A 17,748-nucleotide genomic window follows, 5' to 3' on the forward strand; every position below is an offset into this window, starting at 1 on the left:
GAAGCAAGGATTGGGGATGTGAGAGCAGGTGGCTGAGAACCAGTCCCTTGTAGATGCTGGCAGACAGGACCACGTGTGAGAAAAGGCTTCAAGCTTGGAGTGCATATTGCATCTTCCCATTGAACTTTGCTCTACAAAACGCAGACTCAGGTAAAATTATTTCAAGACTGACTGCAAAGCATTAAACCTCAAGACAGGGGCCTTTTGGAGAGTATGGCCTTGTACAACTGAACTGGTCATAAGTCCATTCAGCCACCTCTGAGTTTATCTTAATAAGCCAAGATATTTCTGATTCTCTGATACAAAGGCCTCGCTCTTTAAATATATTTGCTGTCTCCTGCCAATTAGAGCCATCCTTAAGGATATAGGGCCTGTTTTTTTTAGAGAATGAATGAATGAGTGAATGCAAGTATTTAGGGAAATAATACACATATTATAACATATAGACACATAAAAGCATCTATCATATTTTTGCCTTGTCTGTGATTCTCATTGTTTGCAAATAAAGTTTTCACTTCATCAATATGATTTTGGAGCACTGAATTATATTTTTCCTAAAAACATGATCAAAGGACTGCATGAATTTGTTTAGTTGTGGAAACAATCAGGGCTGAAGTTAAGTCTATTCTCCTAATGTGGAAATTTCAACAATATTAATGATTCTTTTCTCAGGGCCTGCAAACTTTTCTTTCTTCTCCAAAAATATTTTATTGCTTTGTTTATAGTTTTATTTTTCCCTCCTTGATATCTAGATTTATTTGGAAGGCCATGAATGCTAAAGAATTGTCTATGAGAACAATTAAAATTTTGAAATAAATTATATTTTTCCTCTTAAAATTTAAAGCACATTTCTTGTAAGAATATCATTATTTAAATTTTCAAATGCTCTTGTACATAGTATTAATTTTCTTATTTGTTTTTAATTGACAAGCTTGTTAATTGAATTTTATTAAATAGCATGAGGTTCTACTGTGTAGCACAGGGAACTATATCCAATCTCTTGGGATAGACCATGATGGAAGATAATATGAGAAAAAGAATGTGTATATGTGTATGACTGGATCACTATGCTGTATAGCAGAAATTGACACAACACTGTAAATCAGATATACTCTAGTAAAAAATCGCATGACAAACTATATTTTTAATTATCTCTCTGAGTATACCTTATCAATTCTTGGATACATTTTGATGTTAAAATGTCTTTTATAGTTAGGATTACAGGTGAAACTGGGAGTCTGAATGTTGTTGGCCATTTAAAATCCCACGGATGTTTTTGCAAGAGTGCTTGCTAGAGCCCTGGCCAAAGTCCAGTCTAAGCAATAACATCCTACTCAGTATACCTCAAAGTCCTGTGTCATTTATTAAGGCATTCTTCTGTGCTTCCTGTTCTAAACAGCTGTGAAACATTGCTGAATTCATGTTCATGATTTTTTTCTATATCCTGTTCGCAGTGCGAGTGAAATGACCCTTGTGCTATACACATATTATCTACAATTTTGCCAAGTGCATGGGTTTAAGGTTATCAGACAACTCATTGTTAAATGAATAATCTCTTTGGAGCAAAATGCTATGCAATCAGTATTAGATAACATGCTGTGCATGAATTCATCATTGACTCTGATCTTATTAAACACACCAAGGACATCACTTCTTGTCAAAACAATCATTAAGGACCTTTAAGTGCTCTTGAAAATTACCTGTTGTAATGTGAGTAGGCATATACTCAATTAAATGAGTCCTGAAATGTACTTAGCCATTAGCTCAGTTCAAAATCAGGAAACAGTTCTGTTTTTGTGGCTTAGATGCAAATCACTGAAAAAGGGTACTGGACAGCAGCATTATAATTTAATAAGGAGAGAAATCTGGAAAGAGTGTATGATAGATTAAATTGAAAACAGTAAAAGTAAACATAGTTATTAATCTGGGTTTTCTGTAGCATCCCAAAGCAAGAAACATAATTTATTATTTTTCCATTTAAACAATCTCAATATTTTGAATAAGTATATAATCATTTTAGCATCTTTGCACATAGAAGACATTTTTGTGTTAAATTGACTGAGAGTAGAATTTTTAGAAAGTGGGACATGTTGAGATTCTGCTCATGGAAGGCCTTTTTTTTTTTTTGTTGACTTTTATTCCAACTAAAATGGCAAGAAATGTGAATATTCATTATTAATTATTATTATTGAAGTAGGGTTGATTTTCAATGTTTCATAACGTTCTGTTATACAACGAAGTGACCCAATCACACACATTTCACTGTGCTGTACACTGGGATCCCATTGCCTATCCGTTCCAAATACAACAGTTTGTATCCAAAAATCCCCCAAAATGCCCATCCTCCCTCCCCTTTCCCCCTTGGGAACTCCAAATCTGCTCTTCTTGGCCATGATCTGCTTCTGTTTTGTTTTTTTCTTTGTTGTTTTTTTGTTTTGTTTTGTTTTTAAGATAGGATCATCTGTAACATATTTTAGATTCCACAAATAAGTATATCCTATGGTATTTGTCTTTTTCTTTCTGGCTTACTTCACTTAGTATGAGAGTCTGTAAATCAGTCCATGTTGCTGCAAATGGCATTAGTTTATCTTTTTTATGGTTGAGTAATATTCCATTGTATATATGTACCATATCTTAATCCATTCATTTGTTGACAGACATTTAGGTTGTTTCCATGTTTTGGATATTGTGAATAGTGCTGCAGTGAACATAGAGGTGCATGTGTCTTTTTCAATGAAAGTTTGGTCCAGATATATGCCCAGCCGTGGAATTGCTGGATCATATGGTAGTTCTATATTTAGTTTTCTCAGGTACCTCCATACTGTTTTCCATAGTGCTTGTACCAATTTGCATTTCCACCAACACTGCAGGAGGGTACCATTTTCTTTACATCCTCTGTAGCATTTGTTATTTGTTGACTTGTTAATGACGGCCATTCTGACTGGTGTGAGGTGGTAGCTCATTGTAGTTTTGATTTGCATTTCCCTAATAATTAGTGATGTTGAGCATTTTTTCATGTGCTTGTTTGGCCATCCATAGGTCTTCTTTGGAGGAATGTCTATTTAGGTCTTCTTCCCATTTTTCAATTGGGTTGTTATTTTTTGGTTGTTGTTGAGTTGCATGAGTTGTTTTATGTTTTTGGAGATTAGGTTTTTGTTGCATTGTTTGTGAAGATTTTCTCCCATTCTGTGGGTTGCCTTTTCATTTTTTTAAATGGTTTCCTTTGCTGTGCAAACACTTTTGAGTTTGAATAGATCCCATTGGTTTATTTGTGTCTTTATTGTCATTATTCTAGGAGGTGGATCAAACAAGATGTCGCTGTCTTTTACGTCAAACAACGTTCTGCATATGTTTTTCTTTTGAAGAGGCCATGTTCTGATGCCTGGAATTTCTTTGCTCTGATGGCACCCTCTGTTACTCCAGTGTTCTCTTCAAGTCCCATCGCATACCACATCTTCTCACTAATGCCTTCACTGGGTTTTTCCCTAGAACTCAGGTGTCTCTCTCCTTTCTGTACACTGAAAAAAAAATTGCTCTCCCTCTGCATCTCTATCACTTCGCCCTTCTCTGATGCTAGATTAGACTTTTTAACTTTTCATAGCTTGCTATTATTAAATTTAATTTCATTTTAAAGCAGGCTCAGTGATTTATATATTTCTTTGGTTAGAATGCCTTGCAAATAATGATTAATTTATAATGCAGCTTAAAGGTTCTCATTTTAAGTTTTCATGTATTTATGTATAACTATAAACATAATGCCAACAACTAAATTTTTTTTTGAAAGCAAAGAAATTGTTAACATTGTTGTCAAGTCATTCATAGGCAGTGCTGAGACCCCAGCAAGTAGTGCTAAATATTCGTCTTATTACCAAGGAAAGACATGTTAAAAGGAGCAGAAATTGGTTGGTGGAAAGGGAAAAGGAAGCGAGGAGCTGGATATCGATCTTGCCAAGTGAAGCAGTGAAAGAAAATACTGCCTTGTGAACTTCTTTCCATTATTTTCTCAAATTCAATCCGGCAACTCAGATTACGAGAACAATGGCTGAAATGTTGGAAATTAATCCAACCCATCTGATAAATCTCTAGGAAACGGGAAATAACAAAATTTAATGAGAAGAGGAAGGAGTTTTTGAGAGTTTCAGCAGTTACTGTTTTAAATCTCAAGTGGTGTTCAGAAGCATGACATTTCTTATATCTTTTAATAGTGCATGTTATTTACTAACATGTATTATTATTAACACATGTTAATGTTTCTTTTGCTTAAGGTAAGTCTATATGTGGAAAATTTTATCTGTGGATTATTTGCATCAAGGACTTGATTAAAGAACAGAACCTTTTGGTTAAAAGAGGAAACTGTTGCAACATGAGTACAAAGTTCTCAATGCTATTCAGCAGGATCTCCTTGTAAATCTATTCTAAATTGTTTCTGATAAGCCCAAGCTCCCGATCCCTCCCACTCCCTTCCCCTCCCATCAGGCAGCCACAAGTCTCTTCTCCAAGTCCATGATTTTCATGTTGCAACAGAAGAAAGGCTGGGGGAAAAATGTAATTGTAATGTATACATGTAAGGATAACCTGACCCCCTTGCTGTACAGTGGGAGAAAAAAAAAAAAAAAAAGAATGGTATTTCATAGACTTACTGCATCATCTTTCCAAATTAACTTTCAATAAATAATTAGATAAAAAAAATAAAATTAAGGGCCATTTAAAAAAAAAAAAAGAGGAAACTGAAGACCTTCTCAGTTGACTAGTCAGTATCATCATACAGATCATGTAGCCTAGTCTTTAGCTATGGCATGGAGGTTTTGCATGGTATAATGAAAAGAGCACAGAATAAAGGATCTGAAGCCCGGGGCTTAACCTTTATTCTTTTTTTTCCACTTCTCCCTCTTCTTCCTGTCTTCAAACATTTATTGAGAGTCTACCACTGGCATATTGAGACAGTCTATCGCATTGGACCAGCAGTCAAATGAGGGTGACAAAAAAACACTAGCAATCACAGCACCATGTGGCAGATGCCATCATGTCACAGGCATACAGTATTGTGGTAACCTTCAAAGGGAATGGGTGGTTCTTGCTTGTCACCTTATAACCTTTGGTTATTTGTATAATTATATGTGTTCTAACTTTTCCAGGAGGTTGTGAGGCTCAAAGGGAGCCATTGTGTGTTACAAAGTATTGTGAATTGTAAAACATGTTTGAAAATATTGTTCTAGGTAATAACAGCAATTTGATAAAATACAAAATTGCCTTTAAAACTTAATATATAGCATTTAAAAACAAATTAGCATTAAAGAAGTCCTTGTTTTCTCTAATTTGAAATCCTAAATTTTCATTTCCTTTTTGAAATCCCCTTGGTTCATTCTGGAAAAAGTTCTTTTCTATGTTAATGAGTGTTTCCACACTATCTTTTCTGTACTTATATTTCTGCATTTACTGTATTGTATTGTAATTACATACATGGTTTGATTTTTTCCCACTATACCCATCAAGACTTTGAAGGCAGGATTCATGTGTGTTCATCTTTATGGTACCAGAGGCAACCATATATAGTAGGTGCTCAATATATATTTGTTAAATAGATTTGAGAAGGAATTTTCTTTTGTGATTTCTTTGTATGTTTAATTACAGTATCTGTTCGGCAAGAGAGATCATCGTCTTTGTTCTGTTGAAGATAATATCCAGGCATGTGACAATAAAGAATTCTGTGTGCATCACATTAGGCACTCTGAACATGGGCTGTCCTGCTTATGGTCCACAGGCAGTGATATAATCATTGACAGAATGGAAATCTTAGAAAAGACAAAATGCTAATGAGCTGTGGTGGTTGCTCAGTATAGACAGTATTTTCAGATATCTTAACCTCTTCATCACCAAAGTTTTTCAGTTTCATCTTCTCTGAGCCTCAGGTTTTCTTGGTTATAGATAAGGGTATTGGACCAAATGATCTGTAATGTCCCATCTAGTTTGAGGATTCTGATTTGGAGATTGATCATTATTTTTTGGCAGGGGATATTTTGGTAAACAACTAGATAAAAATTAATTTAATGAAATAGGACGTGATCTCTGCATTCTGTTAAATGTTATGCACCTTCATTTTGCTCATGTATTTTACAAACACCATCAAATAACATTAAAGTCAGTTGGACAAGAGACAAAACATTCAAGGAGAGAGGGTTAAATTGGACTTTATAGAATGAGAGGTGTAAGGAGAGACAGAAAATTTGGCAATGGCCGTGGAAGTGATGAGGAAGAAGAGTAGCTTCATGCTAAGAACAGTAGCTTCATCACAGGGTGATGAAGTTTGAAGATTAGATTAATAGAAGAGAGGGCCTGGATTGCCTTGAAAGTTCCTGTTGAATTCTATAAGCAGTACAGGACCATGTTCAGGCAGGAAGAGGAGACAAAGTTGTACCTGTTGAATGTCATCAAAGGCTTGGCAGGGGATGAAACTAATATGAGCAAAAAGAAAGAGAAGAGGAAATTGCTCATGACACAGCTGGTGTAGGGCTGTATTAAATGAAGAAGAAAAAAAAAACTGGAATGGACTCAAGTCCTAAAGCCTGATTTTGCCATATAGTCATATCATTCAATTCTAAAGAGTTGGAAATGCTGCTTACATACAGCTGGAAGGATATGGCAGCTAGGCAAGCCTTTACCTCTCCTGAGTATTTCTCATAACTGATAAAATATTTATCTCAGCCGTCCAGTGTGATTTGCAAGAGTGTGTATTAATGAACTTCAGAAGATATTTCTTATCTGTGTTGAAAACAGGTGGATATTTGAGTCTCTTGATACCTAGATGAAGGCTAATCAGTTCTCCTATTTTAATTGCATGCCTTGATTTCTGTTCTTGAAGAGCAGACATATATCCAGGGCTGTATTAATAATTGTAGGGAATGTTCTTGAATGTCTCTACTTTTTATTTTTATCTAATTGTTTTTTTCTAGTATTCTTTGTTTTCACTTCTACTTCTTGAGTTTTGAATTCTAGAACTATTTCAACGTAATACCATGCAGAAACATAGAAGTTTGACTTGACAAAATGCTGTTGACACTTTATGTCAAAGAGTAACAGCCTGGCATATTCTTTGCTGTTTTGCATTCCTTTGCAAAGTATGCCTTTGTTTAGTCTTGAGGGAGTAGGCTTCTCTGATTTTCCATATACTTAGGACATGACTTTTACACAGCTAATGACTGTTCTGCTCTGTATGGAATGCAGATGTTTGCATTTTCACTCAGTTTCTCCAATTGCCTCTCCATTCCTTTTGCATACTGCAAGGTGTCTAATCTGCGGTGAAAGATGGAGACATTTTTTTCATTCAATTTCTAAGAAAAATTACACGGGTTATGGCAGGCATATGGTGCTTCTTTTCCAGTTTACCTCATTTATTTCTAAAATTCTACAGCCTGTTTTTATATTACATTTAGCACATTATAGAAGACCTAGCTAATTATTATCCTCTGAAGTCATAAAGTCCTTTTGTAGCAGTATGCATTTAAAGCTAGATAATGTCTCCTAAAACCTAAATGTAAGTATGTTTATAATTTTGTGTTGTTATCTTCGTTAGATGAAATGGAAAAATTTTCATCCACTCTGGGAGTTTAAGATATGTCTTTACATATGATACCCACATGAATTTTTATACCATTACTTAAATATATGGATGTTTCCTGGGGAAAGGAATTGATGCATGTAAAGGCCAGTTTCTGCTTGTCTATTTTAAAGGTCTTGTTATTTTTTAAGAAAATGATCTTTGCAGATTAAAATGTTTGCTATAAATATGCCATATATATCTACCTCTTTCTTTCCTTCTCTCCCTTTCCTTCCTTCCTCCTATTCTTCCTTCTTTCCTTCCTACCTTCCTTCCTCCCTCCCTCCTTCCCATCCTTCCTTCCTTCCATTTAACCCACACTGGTATCTGGGCTCCTTCTCTTCACCTGACTTAGGTCTTGGTTTTCCAAGGAATGCCCTCCCCCCCAATCTATTTCCACTTGAAAGAGTGGTTTGTATAGTTCACTAGAGCAATCATGAGCGTGTTAGTGACCCCAAAGGTAATTAAGGTGCAAAGCCAGCTTAAGGGACTGGTGGTAGCGATGGACAGCAGCCCCAGCCATGGGGGAGGAAGTGACAGAGACTGTTGCCTGAACTATTAGTGGCCTCGTATCTGTGCTTCTGCATGTTCTCAGAAAGCTCATGGGATAGACAGTGAAGGGCTTTTATTTTCTTTCTGTTTAGTATCAATTTTTAAATTTTGAACTATTTCGGACTTACGCAAAAGTTGCCGACAAATTTATAACTTGGAATTGAGAAAGCAGAATTAAAAGATGAATATGTGATTCATTTAGAGCTCAACAGCGAAGTAGGTGCTCAGTGAATATTCATTGACTAGGGAGAGTAAAAAGGGACTGAAACTGGGGTCTCTGACATTTTTGACTAACCCTTTGCATTTCCCAATGCTAAAAATGCACTCTTGTTGATATGCATAATTGACAGCAAATTTTAAGTTATTCTTTGGTAGCTATATATTGAAAAACAGTCTTGGTTGTTTTCTTGACTATTTCTAATTATAAATAACCATGCAGTGCACACTGAAAAGACATTTGTAGCTAGAACTTTAAAGTCTTGAATGCTGTTGATCACACTTTACTGACCTATGTCATTTTTATCTCCGCAGAAATTGGCCCAGTAACAGTTACCACGGACCCCAAGAAATTTCAGTATGAACTCAGAGAACTGTATGTTCAGGTGAGTGCTTGAGCTCAATTTTATTTCTTTTAGAAGAAAGGAAAAATACGAACTTTTGGCTGATGTTCTTTATTTTTAAATCTGAAAGTGGTAATGATTGGTTTTTAAATTCTTTTTTTTTTTTTTTTGATTTGCATTTCTCTAATAATTAGTGCTGTTGAGGATTTCTTTCATGTGCCTGTTGGCCATCTGTAGATCTTCTCTTTTTTTTTTTTGCCTTTTTGCCTTTTTGCTATTTCTTTGGGCCACTCCCGCGGTGTATGAGGGTTCCCAGGCTAGGGGTTGAATCGGAGCTGGAGCCACCAGCCTACACCAGAGCCACAGCAACGCGGGATCCAAGCTGTGTCTGAGACCTACACCACAGCTCAAGGCAATGCCGGATCGTCAGCCCACTGAGCAAGGGCAGGGACCGAACCCGCAACCTCATGGTTCCTAGTCGGATTCGTTAACCACTGCGCCACGACGGGAACTCCCTGGTTTTTAAATTCTAATACCACTGCTTTTTCTGACTTGGATGAAGATGTGGGAGTGGAAAAGCTTGGGTTCAAAATATCACAAAATATCACCTCCACTTATGCATTGTCTGTGGCAACTTCAATGCAACAATGGCAAAATTCTGTAGTTGTGACAGACTGGTCTTCAAAGCCTAAAGTATTTACTATATGATCCCTTAGAGAAAAGTTGACTGACCCCTGTTCTAGATGCCTCATTTCATTGAGAATCAAAGGAGCAGTTAACTCTTTCCCCCACAATAGTAATGGTATTATTATTATTATTTTACTAAAAATGAAACTTTATTACAATAAAAAAGAAATACAGCACAATAAATACTTTACACATAACTATCTGTCTCTCTAAGTTAGATGCTCAATTTAACAACTTTATTTTTTATACTTTATTTTATTAAAATATAGTCAATTTACAGTGTTTCTTCAATTTCTGTTCTATAGCAAAGTGACCCAATCACACACAGTTCCCTGTGTTATACAATAGGGCCCATTGCCCATCCATTCCAAATAGGAGAGTTTGCATCCAAAACCCCAAACGGCCCGTCCATCCCACTCCCTATTTCCTCCCCACTGGGAACCACAAGTCTGCTCTCCTTGTCTGTGATCTGTTTCTCTTTTGTAGATAGAATCATCTCTGCCATATTTTAGATTCCACAAATAAGTATATCCTATGGTATTTGTCTTTTTCTTTCTGGCTTACTTCACTTAGTATGAGAGTCTGTAAATCGATCCATGTTGCTGCAAATGGCATTATTTTGTTCTTTTTAATGACTAATATTCCATTGTATGTATGTACCACATCTTAATCCATTCATTTGTTGATGGACACTTGGGTGTTTCCAGGGCTTGGCTATTGTGAATAGTGCTACAGTGAACATAGGGATGCATGTATCTTTTTCAGTGAAAGTTTGGTCCAGATATATGCCCAGCCGTGGAATTGCTGGATCATATGGTAGTTCTATATTTAGTTTTCTCAGGTACCTCCATACTGTTTTCCATAGTGGTTATACCAATTTATATTCCCTTCAGTAGTGCAGGAGGGTACCGTTTTCTTTACATCCTCTCTAGCATTTGTTATTTGTTGATTTGTTAATGATGGCCATTCTCATTGGTATGAGGTTGGTAGCTCATTGTAGTTTTGATTTGCATTTCTCTAATAATTAGTGATGTTGAACATTTTTTCATGTGCTTGTTGTTTGGCCATCCATATGTCTTCTTTGGAGGAATGTCTATTTAGGTCTTCCCATTTTTCAATTGGGTTGTTATTTTTTGGTTGTTGTTGAGTTGCATGAGTTGTTTTATGTTTTTGGAGATTAGGTTCTTGTTGCATTGTTTGTGAAGATTTTCTCCCATTCTGTGGGTTGCCTTTTCATTTTTTTAAATGGTTTCCTTTGCTGTGCAAACACTTTTGAGTTTGAATAGATCCCATTGGTTTATTTGTGTCTTTATTGTCATTATTCTAGGAGGTGGATCAAACAAGATGTTGCTGTCTTTTATGTCAAACAACGTTCTGCATATGTTTTCCTCTGGAGTTTTACAGTATCTGGCCTTATATTTAGGTCTTTAATCCATTTTTAGTTTACTTTTGTGTGTGGTATTAGTGTTCTTTATCTTTTTCCTTTTTTTTTTTAAATTGTTATTTCCCAAATAATTTTTTTTCCTACTGTACAGCATGGTGACCCAGTTACACATACATGTACACATTCTATTTTCGCACATTGTCATACTCCATCATAAGTGACTAGACATAGTTCCCAGCGCTACAGGGAGGGATCTCACTGATAATCCATTCCAAAGGCAATAGTTTGCATCCTATTAACCCCAAGCTCTCAATCCACCCCACTCCCTCTCCCTCAGCAACCACAAGTTGATTCTCCAAGTCCATGATTTTTCTTTTCTGTGGAAATGTTCATTTGTGCCGTATATTAGATTCCAGATATAAGTGATATCATATGGTATTTGTCTTTCTCTTTCTGACTTACTTCACTCAGTATGAGAGTGTCTAGTTCCATCCATGTTGCTGCAAATGGCATTATTTTGTTCTTTTTTATGGCTGAGTAGTATTTCATTGTGCATGTGTGTAGGTACACACACACACACACACACACACACACACACACACACACACACACACGACATCTTCCTAATCCAATCATCTGTCAGTGGACATTTGGGTTGTTTCCAAATCTTGGCTATTGTGAATAGTGCTGCAATGAACATGCAGATGTATGTTTCATTTTTAAGGAAAGTTTCATCTGGATATATGCCCAAGAGTGGGATTGTTGGGTCATATGGTAGTTCTATAAATAGATTTCTAAGGTACCTCCATACTGTTCTCCATAGTGGTTGTACCAGCTTACATTCCCACCAACAGTGCAGGAGGGTTCCCTTTTCTCCACACCCCCTCCAGCATTTGTTACCTATTTTCATTCTTCTACTTGACTCCTTTGTTTTTAGTTGACCATAGGTGCTTGGGTTTATTTTTGGGCTTTCTATCCTGTTCCATTGATCTACATTTCTGTTTTTGTGCCAGCACCATGTTGTTTTGATAACTGTAACTTTGTAGTATTGTCTGAAGTCAGGAAGCTTGATTTCTCCACTTTTGTTTTTCTTTTTCAGTATTGCTTTGTCTGTTCAGGGTCTCTTGTGTTGTTTATTTGAGCTTTTTCTTCTTTCCTGAGATAAGATTGTATTGCTATAAACTTCCCTCTCAGAACTGCTTTTGCTGTGTCCCGTATGTTTTGGTTTGTTGTATCTTCATTGCCATTTGTGTCTAAGTATCTTTTTATTTCCTTTTTGATCCCTTCAGTGATCCATTGGTAGCATATTGTTTAGATTCCAGGAGTTTATGGTTTTTGCTTTTTTCTCTTACACTTGATTTCTTGTCTCATAGTATCCTGGTTGGAGAAAATGCATGGGATAATTTCAACTTTTTAAAATTTACCAAGGATTGATCTGTGGCCCAAGACGTGATCTGCCTTGGAGAGTGTTCATTGTACACTTGAGAAGAATGTATATTCTGCTTCTTTGAGATGGAAAGTTCTGTAAATAGCAGTTAAATCTATCTGGTCTAGGGTGTCATTTCAGGCCTGTGTTTCCTTGTTGATTCTCTGTCTGGTTCCTCTTTCCCTTGATATAAGTGGGGTGTTAGAGTCCCCCACTATTATTGTGCTGTTGTCCATTTCTCCTTTTATAGCTGTCAGCAGTTGCCTTATATGAGGTACTCCTATGTTAGGTGCATATATATTTACAATTGTTATGTCTTCTTCTTGGATTGACCCTTTGATCATTATGTAGTGTCCTTCTTTGTCTCTTGTGATTTTCTTTATTTTAAAGTCTATTTTGTCAAATATGAGCATTGCTACTCCTGCTTTCCTTTGACTTCCATTAGCATGTAATATCTTCTTCCATCCCTTCACTTTGGGTCTGAAGTGGTTCTCTTGTAAATAGCATATATATGGGTCTTATTTTCATATGCACTCATCCAGTCTATGTCTTTTGGTTGGAACATTTAATCCATTTACATTCAGTATAATTATGGATAAGTGTGTATTTATTGCCATTTTGTTAATTGCTTTGGATTGTTACTTTGGGTCTTTTTTTTTTTCTTCCCTTCTTTTGTTGTCTTCTCTTCATCTGTTGACTATCTTCAGTGTTGTGTTGGATTGCTTTTTCATTCTTATGTGTGTGTTTATTATAGCTTTTGGTTCCCATTAGATTTGGATATGACCATCTATGTGTGTGCAGAATTGTTTTGGGTTGAGGTTCTCTTCTTTTCAAATGCATTTTCAGTGTTCTGCGTTGTCTTTTTCCTCTCCTCTTGCTTGCTAGTTTTGATAACGTATTTGTCAATGGCTGATTTTCTACATTTATATTATCTTTTTTTTTCTTTTTTTGTCTTTTTGCCTTTTCTAGGGCCACTCCCATGGCATATGGAGGTTCCTAGGCTAGGGGTCTAATTGGAGCTGTAGCTGCCGGCCTATGCCAGACCCACAGCAACACAGGATCCCAGCTAGGTCTGCAGCCTACACGACAGCTCATGGCAGTGCTGGATCCTTAACCCACTGAGCAAGGCCAGGGATTGAACCCACAACCTCATGGTTCCTAGTCGGATTTGTTAACCCCTGAGCCATGACGGAAACTCCCAACCTTTATATTATCTTTGTCTTTACCAATGAGTTTTCTCATTTGAAATTTTCTTGTTTCTAATTGTGGCTTTTTCTTTTCTGCTTAGAGAACTTCCTTTAGTATTTGTAGAGCTAACTTGGAGGTGCTGAATTCTTTTAGCTTTTGATTGTCTGAAAAGCTTTGATCTTTCCATCAAATCTGAATGAGAGTCTTGCTGGATATAGTATTCTTGGTTCTAGGTTCCTCCCCTTCATTACCCTAAATATATCTTGCCACTTCCCTTCTAGCTTGTGGAGTCTCACTGAAAGATCAGCTGTTATCTTTATGGATGTTCCTTTGTATATTATTTGCTGCTTTTCCCTTGTGGCTTTTAATATTTTTTATTTGTATTTAATTTTTGTCAGTTTGATTAGTATGTGTCTTACTGTGTTTCTCTTTGAGTTTATCCTGTGTGGAATTCTCTGTGCTTCCTTTCCCATATTGGGGAAGTTTTTTATGGCCCTTTCTCTTCTCCTTCTGGAACCCCTATGATGTGAATGTTACTTTTAATGTTGTCCCAGAGTTCTCTTAGTCTCTCCTCAGTTCTTTTCATTCTTTTTTCTTAATCGTATTCTGTGGCAGTGATTGCCACCACTCCATCTTCCACATCACTTATTCATTCTTCTGCCTCTTTTATCCTGCTGTTGATTCCTTCTAGTCTATTCTTCATTTCAGATATTGTGCTATCCATCTTAGTTTGCTTGTTTTTTAGGTTTTCTAGCTCTTTGTTAAACATCTCTTGTAACTCTTCTATCTGTGTCTCCCTTTTTCCCCAAGGTCTTGTATCACCTTTCTGTCATCACTCTGAATTCCTTTTCAGGTAGGTTACTATCTCCTCTTCATTTAGTTGTTTTTGTCTTTGTTTTTTTTTTTTTTTTTTTTTTGGTCTGAAAGTTATTTCTTTGTTGTTTCATAGTGTCTAACTTTGTATATTTATTCTCCACTTGATGACTGGTATGTAGATGCAGCAACTGGTGCCTCGTCTTGGAGTTCTCAGAGTAATAGTAGGTCACGTGTACCTAGAGCACATGATGGGAGCAGTGGTATTACGCTACCTCCCTTGAAGCAGGGTGGCTGTTAGGACTGGGGTCCTTGTGGGTGTTGGCAGTGGTTTACAGTTCACAGGATTGCTTTTCTGGCAGGGAGTGTGGGTCAGGGCTGGCTCCTGTGACTCCTCCTGATTCCAGGTAGCTCTCAGGATGTTTTCCGGTAATTGGCAACATCAGCAGTTGATCTGGCATTCCCTCCCTTTGTCGGGGAGGCTCTAGGGACTGCTCTCTGTAGCTGGGGGTAAGGGGGCAGTCACCCTAGGGGACATTGTCTGTAGCCCCAAGAGGCAGGGGCTGATCCCTAGCTGTTGCTAAGAGGCTTTCTCTGTAGCTACAAGGCCTGCATCTTTCTGGCAATCACTACTGCTACCTGGCTGATGGTAGAGTGCTTCCTGTAACCATTTTGAAGTAAAAACATGTGCCAGCAGGTCCTTTTCAGCTCTTTTGGCTAGCCATGCAATGTATACTGCTTCTGGGGTCCCCTTCTTGATTGTTGCGAGGGGGTCACAGAGCTTCTGCTATTCCCATGATCACTTTACCAATCCGCTGGGCTGTTGGTGTCTCCCAGGCTGTGTGTATTGTTTCCAGGTTCATTTTGCCCCTTCAGTGGGCCTTTTAGGGCTTTGCACCTGCCCACCTGGCCTCTTGCACCTCTCAGGATCCTTTGTGCTGTTTCCAATTTCACTTTCTCTGTCCCCTCTGCAGGCTGAAGCTCTTTACCCACCCACTAGGCCATTTGCGACTCCCGGAACCTTTTGCACTGTTTCTTTCTTTTTTTTTTTTTTGGCTTTTTGCTAATTCTTGGGCTGCCCCTGCGGCATATGTTGGTTCCCAGGCTAGGGGTCGAATCGGAGCCATAGCCACTGGCCTACGCCAGAGCCACAGCAACGTGGGATCCGAGCCGCGTCTGCAACCTACACTACAGCTCACGGCAACGCCGGATCGTTAACCCACTGAGCAAGGGCAGGGACCGAACCCGCAACCTCATGGTTCCTAGTCGGATTCGTTAACCACTGCGCCACGACGGGAACTCCTGCACTGTTTCTGAAATAGCTTTACTAGTTCAATGGGCTTTTCCCAGCTCTCCACCTGCCTAGAAGGCCCATTGCAGATTTGCAGGATCCTTCGCGCTGCTTTGGAGATATCTTCTCCCCCCACCCAGGCAAATTAGGCTCTGCACCTGCCCAAGAGGCCCCTTGAGGAGCCCAGGATCTTTTCCTGTCTCTGAGGTAACTTTCTCCACCTTGTAGGGAGATCGCAGCTTTGTGCCCACCCAGGAGGCCCCTTGTGGAATCCTGCCCCTCCATGAGGCTTCAGAAATAACTTTCTTCACCCCCTTGGTAATTTGTGGCTCTCTGTCAGCTTGGGAGGGCCCTTGCAGAATCCAGGACAGTCTGCACTGTTTCCAAAAATCACCTTCTGCCCGCTAGGCAGTGGCGGCTCTGTGCCCACCCAGAATCTTCCTTGCAGCCTCCCAGAATCTTTCCCTGTTTCCAAGGTAACTGTCTCCATTTCTACGGAGATTGCAACTGTGGGCCTGCCCAGGAGGTCCCTTGTGGAATCTTGCCCTTCCCTGCATATGCTTCTTCAGAGATAACATTCTCCACCCCCTAGGTAAATTTCAGCTCTGAGCCCGCCCCTAAAGCCCTTTGCGGACTCCCAGGACCCAGGATCTTTCTTGCGCTGTTACCAAAATAACTTCCTCTGCCCCCTATACAAAAAATTGTGGCTTCTGTCTGCTCAGGGGGCCCACTGCAGAATCCTGCCCATCTGCACTGTTTCCAAAATCACCTTATGTCCCCTAGGAAAAATGGGACTCTCCACCCCCACAGTGGGCTTCCTACGATCCCCTAAGCCTTCTGCAGTGTTACAGCAGTCTCTTCAGTGTTCCCCCACCTGGCTGCAGGCTGGGGTTGCACAGACTGTGCCATTTCCTAGTGCTTTCTGTCTGCTCCAAGGGTTTCTTCTGCTTGTCCCACTTTCTCTGTAGCCTTAGGGACTGTGGTCTGCTCCACAACTGTTGCTAAGCAGCTACCGATAGGGTTGATCCTAGAGCTGGGGCAATTTGGGTCTTGCAGTCTGAGAGTGCTCACAGAGGTACAGCTATGGGGTGGATCCCACTCCTTTTCTCCCCCCCTCCCCAGCAGTGGCCCCTATAGCCTCCAAGCCCGACTGGGATTCCTCAGCTTACAGCTTCAGAGGTACTCCCTCTAGACTACCATCCCTCTAGGCTGTCTCTGTTCTCCCAACCCTGTTTTCTCCCCATGTAGCCAGCCCCAGCGTTTTATCTGTTTTATCTCCAAAGCTGGAGTTTCAGTTCCTGGCCCCTGTCTGTGCCCTGGGGAGTGCAGGGCAGTGACACTGACTCTAGTGGACCATTCCCATTGTAACTGCTCTACGCCAATCGCTGTGCTCTCCTTCAGTGTACTGCAATTCTTCCTTGGCTGGTCTCCTCACTGGTGTGGAGGGCTTCCTGGGGTATGGAGTTTTTTTTCCTTTTCCAGCTCCCTCCCAGGGGGGCAGGTCCTGACCTGCTTGGTTTTTCCTTTCCTCTCCTTTTTTTTCTTTCCTTCTTTCTTTTGCCCTACCCAGGTTCGTGAAGTTTTTCTTTCTCTCCTGAAATCCTGGGTTCTTCTGTCAGCATTCAGCATTCAGTATATTTTCTGGGCATATAGTTCTACAGATAGATGAATTTAGATGAGCCTCCCATCCTACTCCTCTGCCACCATCTTTTCCCCTCAGTAATGGTATTATCATTAGGGTGATTTTGGTATTCTGTGCTTTAAGTCAACTATATACAAATTTTGACTGTTACGTATAATTTTGTTTTTAGAGAAGATGAGTCATTGGTTTAAATGTTATTCTCAAAACAGGACTTGGAGATAGGTTATCCTCATTGCTGCTTTGAGGTCATTATTCCCAAATCCGTTAATTAAAAAAAAAAAATGCTTTTTTAAGGTTGTCTTACTATCCTGCCCTCCATGGACGATCCCTGCTGTGGTCATCTACAGATCTTTTGGCCACTCCCCATTATTAATTTTCAGCTATTGGTACCCGGATCATTGGCTACCTTCCCCTTTTAGAGCTGTCGTCGTTCGGGGGTACGTCAGCATTTACAGGAATGACCTGTCGGAAACTTCTGCTCTCAGTTCTTTGATCTGCTAGTTATATTCAGTGACCTTTTCTTTACTCTCAGTTTTCTGTCCGCACACATCACCTCTGCACCTTATTATCACCCTAGTCCACTCCATCTCTCAGATCACTAATTCGGGCAT

At 39.0% G+C, this 17,748-nt stretch overlaps 1 protein-coding gene across 2 annotated transcripts in view; it reads left to right on the forward strand.

The window, feature by feature from the left end:
• Nucleotides 1-17,748, forward strand: part of HMCN1 (hemicentin 1) — a 497,854-nt gene that overhangs the window by 99,154 nt on the left and 380,952 nt on the right. For both annotated transcript variants that reach the window (XM_047753862.1, XM_047753863.1), the window contains exon 2: nt 8,678-8,748. In XM_047753862.1, the coding sequence (XP_047609818.1) occupies nt 8,678-8,748 (71 nt within the window). The remainder of the gene's footprint in view (nt 1-8,677; nt 8,749-17,748) is intronic.

The sequence above is a fragment of the Phacochoerus africanus genome, chromosome 11, assembly GCF_016906955.1.
Source record: "Phacochoerus africanus isolate WHEZ1 chromosome 11, ROS_Pafr_v1, whole genome shotgun sequence".
Taxonomy (NCBI): Eukaryota; Metazoa; Chordata; class Mammalia; order Artiodactyla; family Suidae; genus Phacochoerus; species Phacochoerus africanus.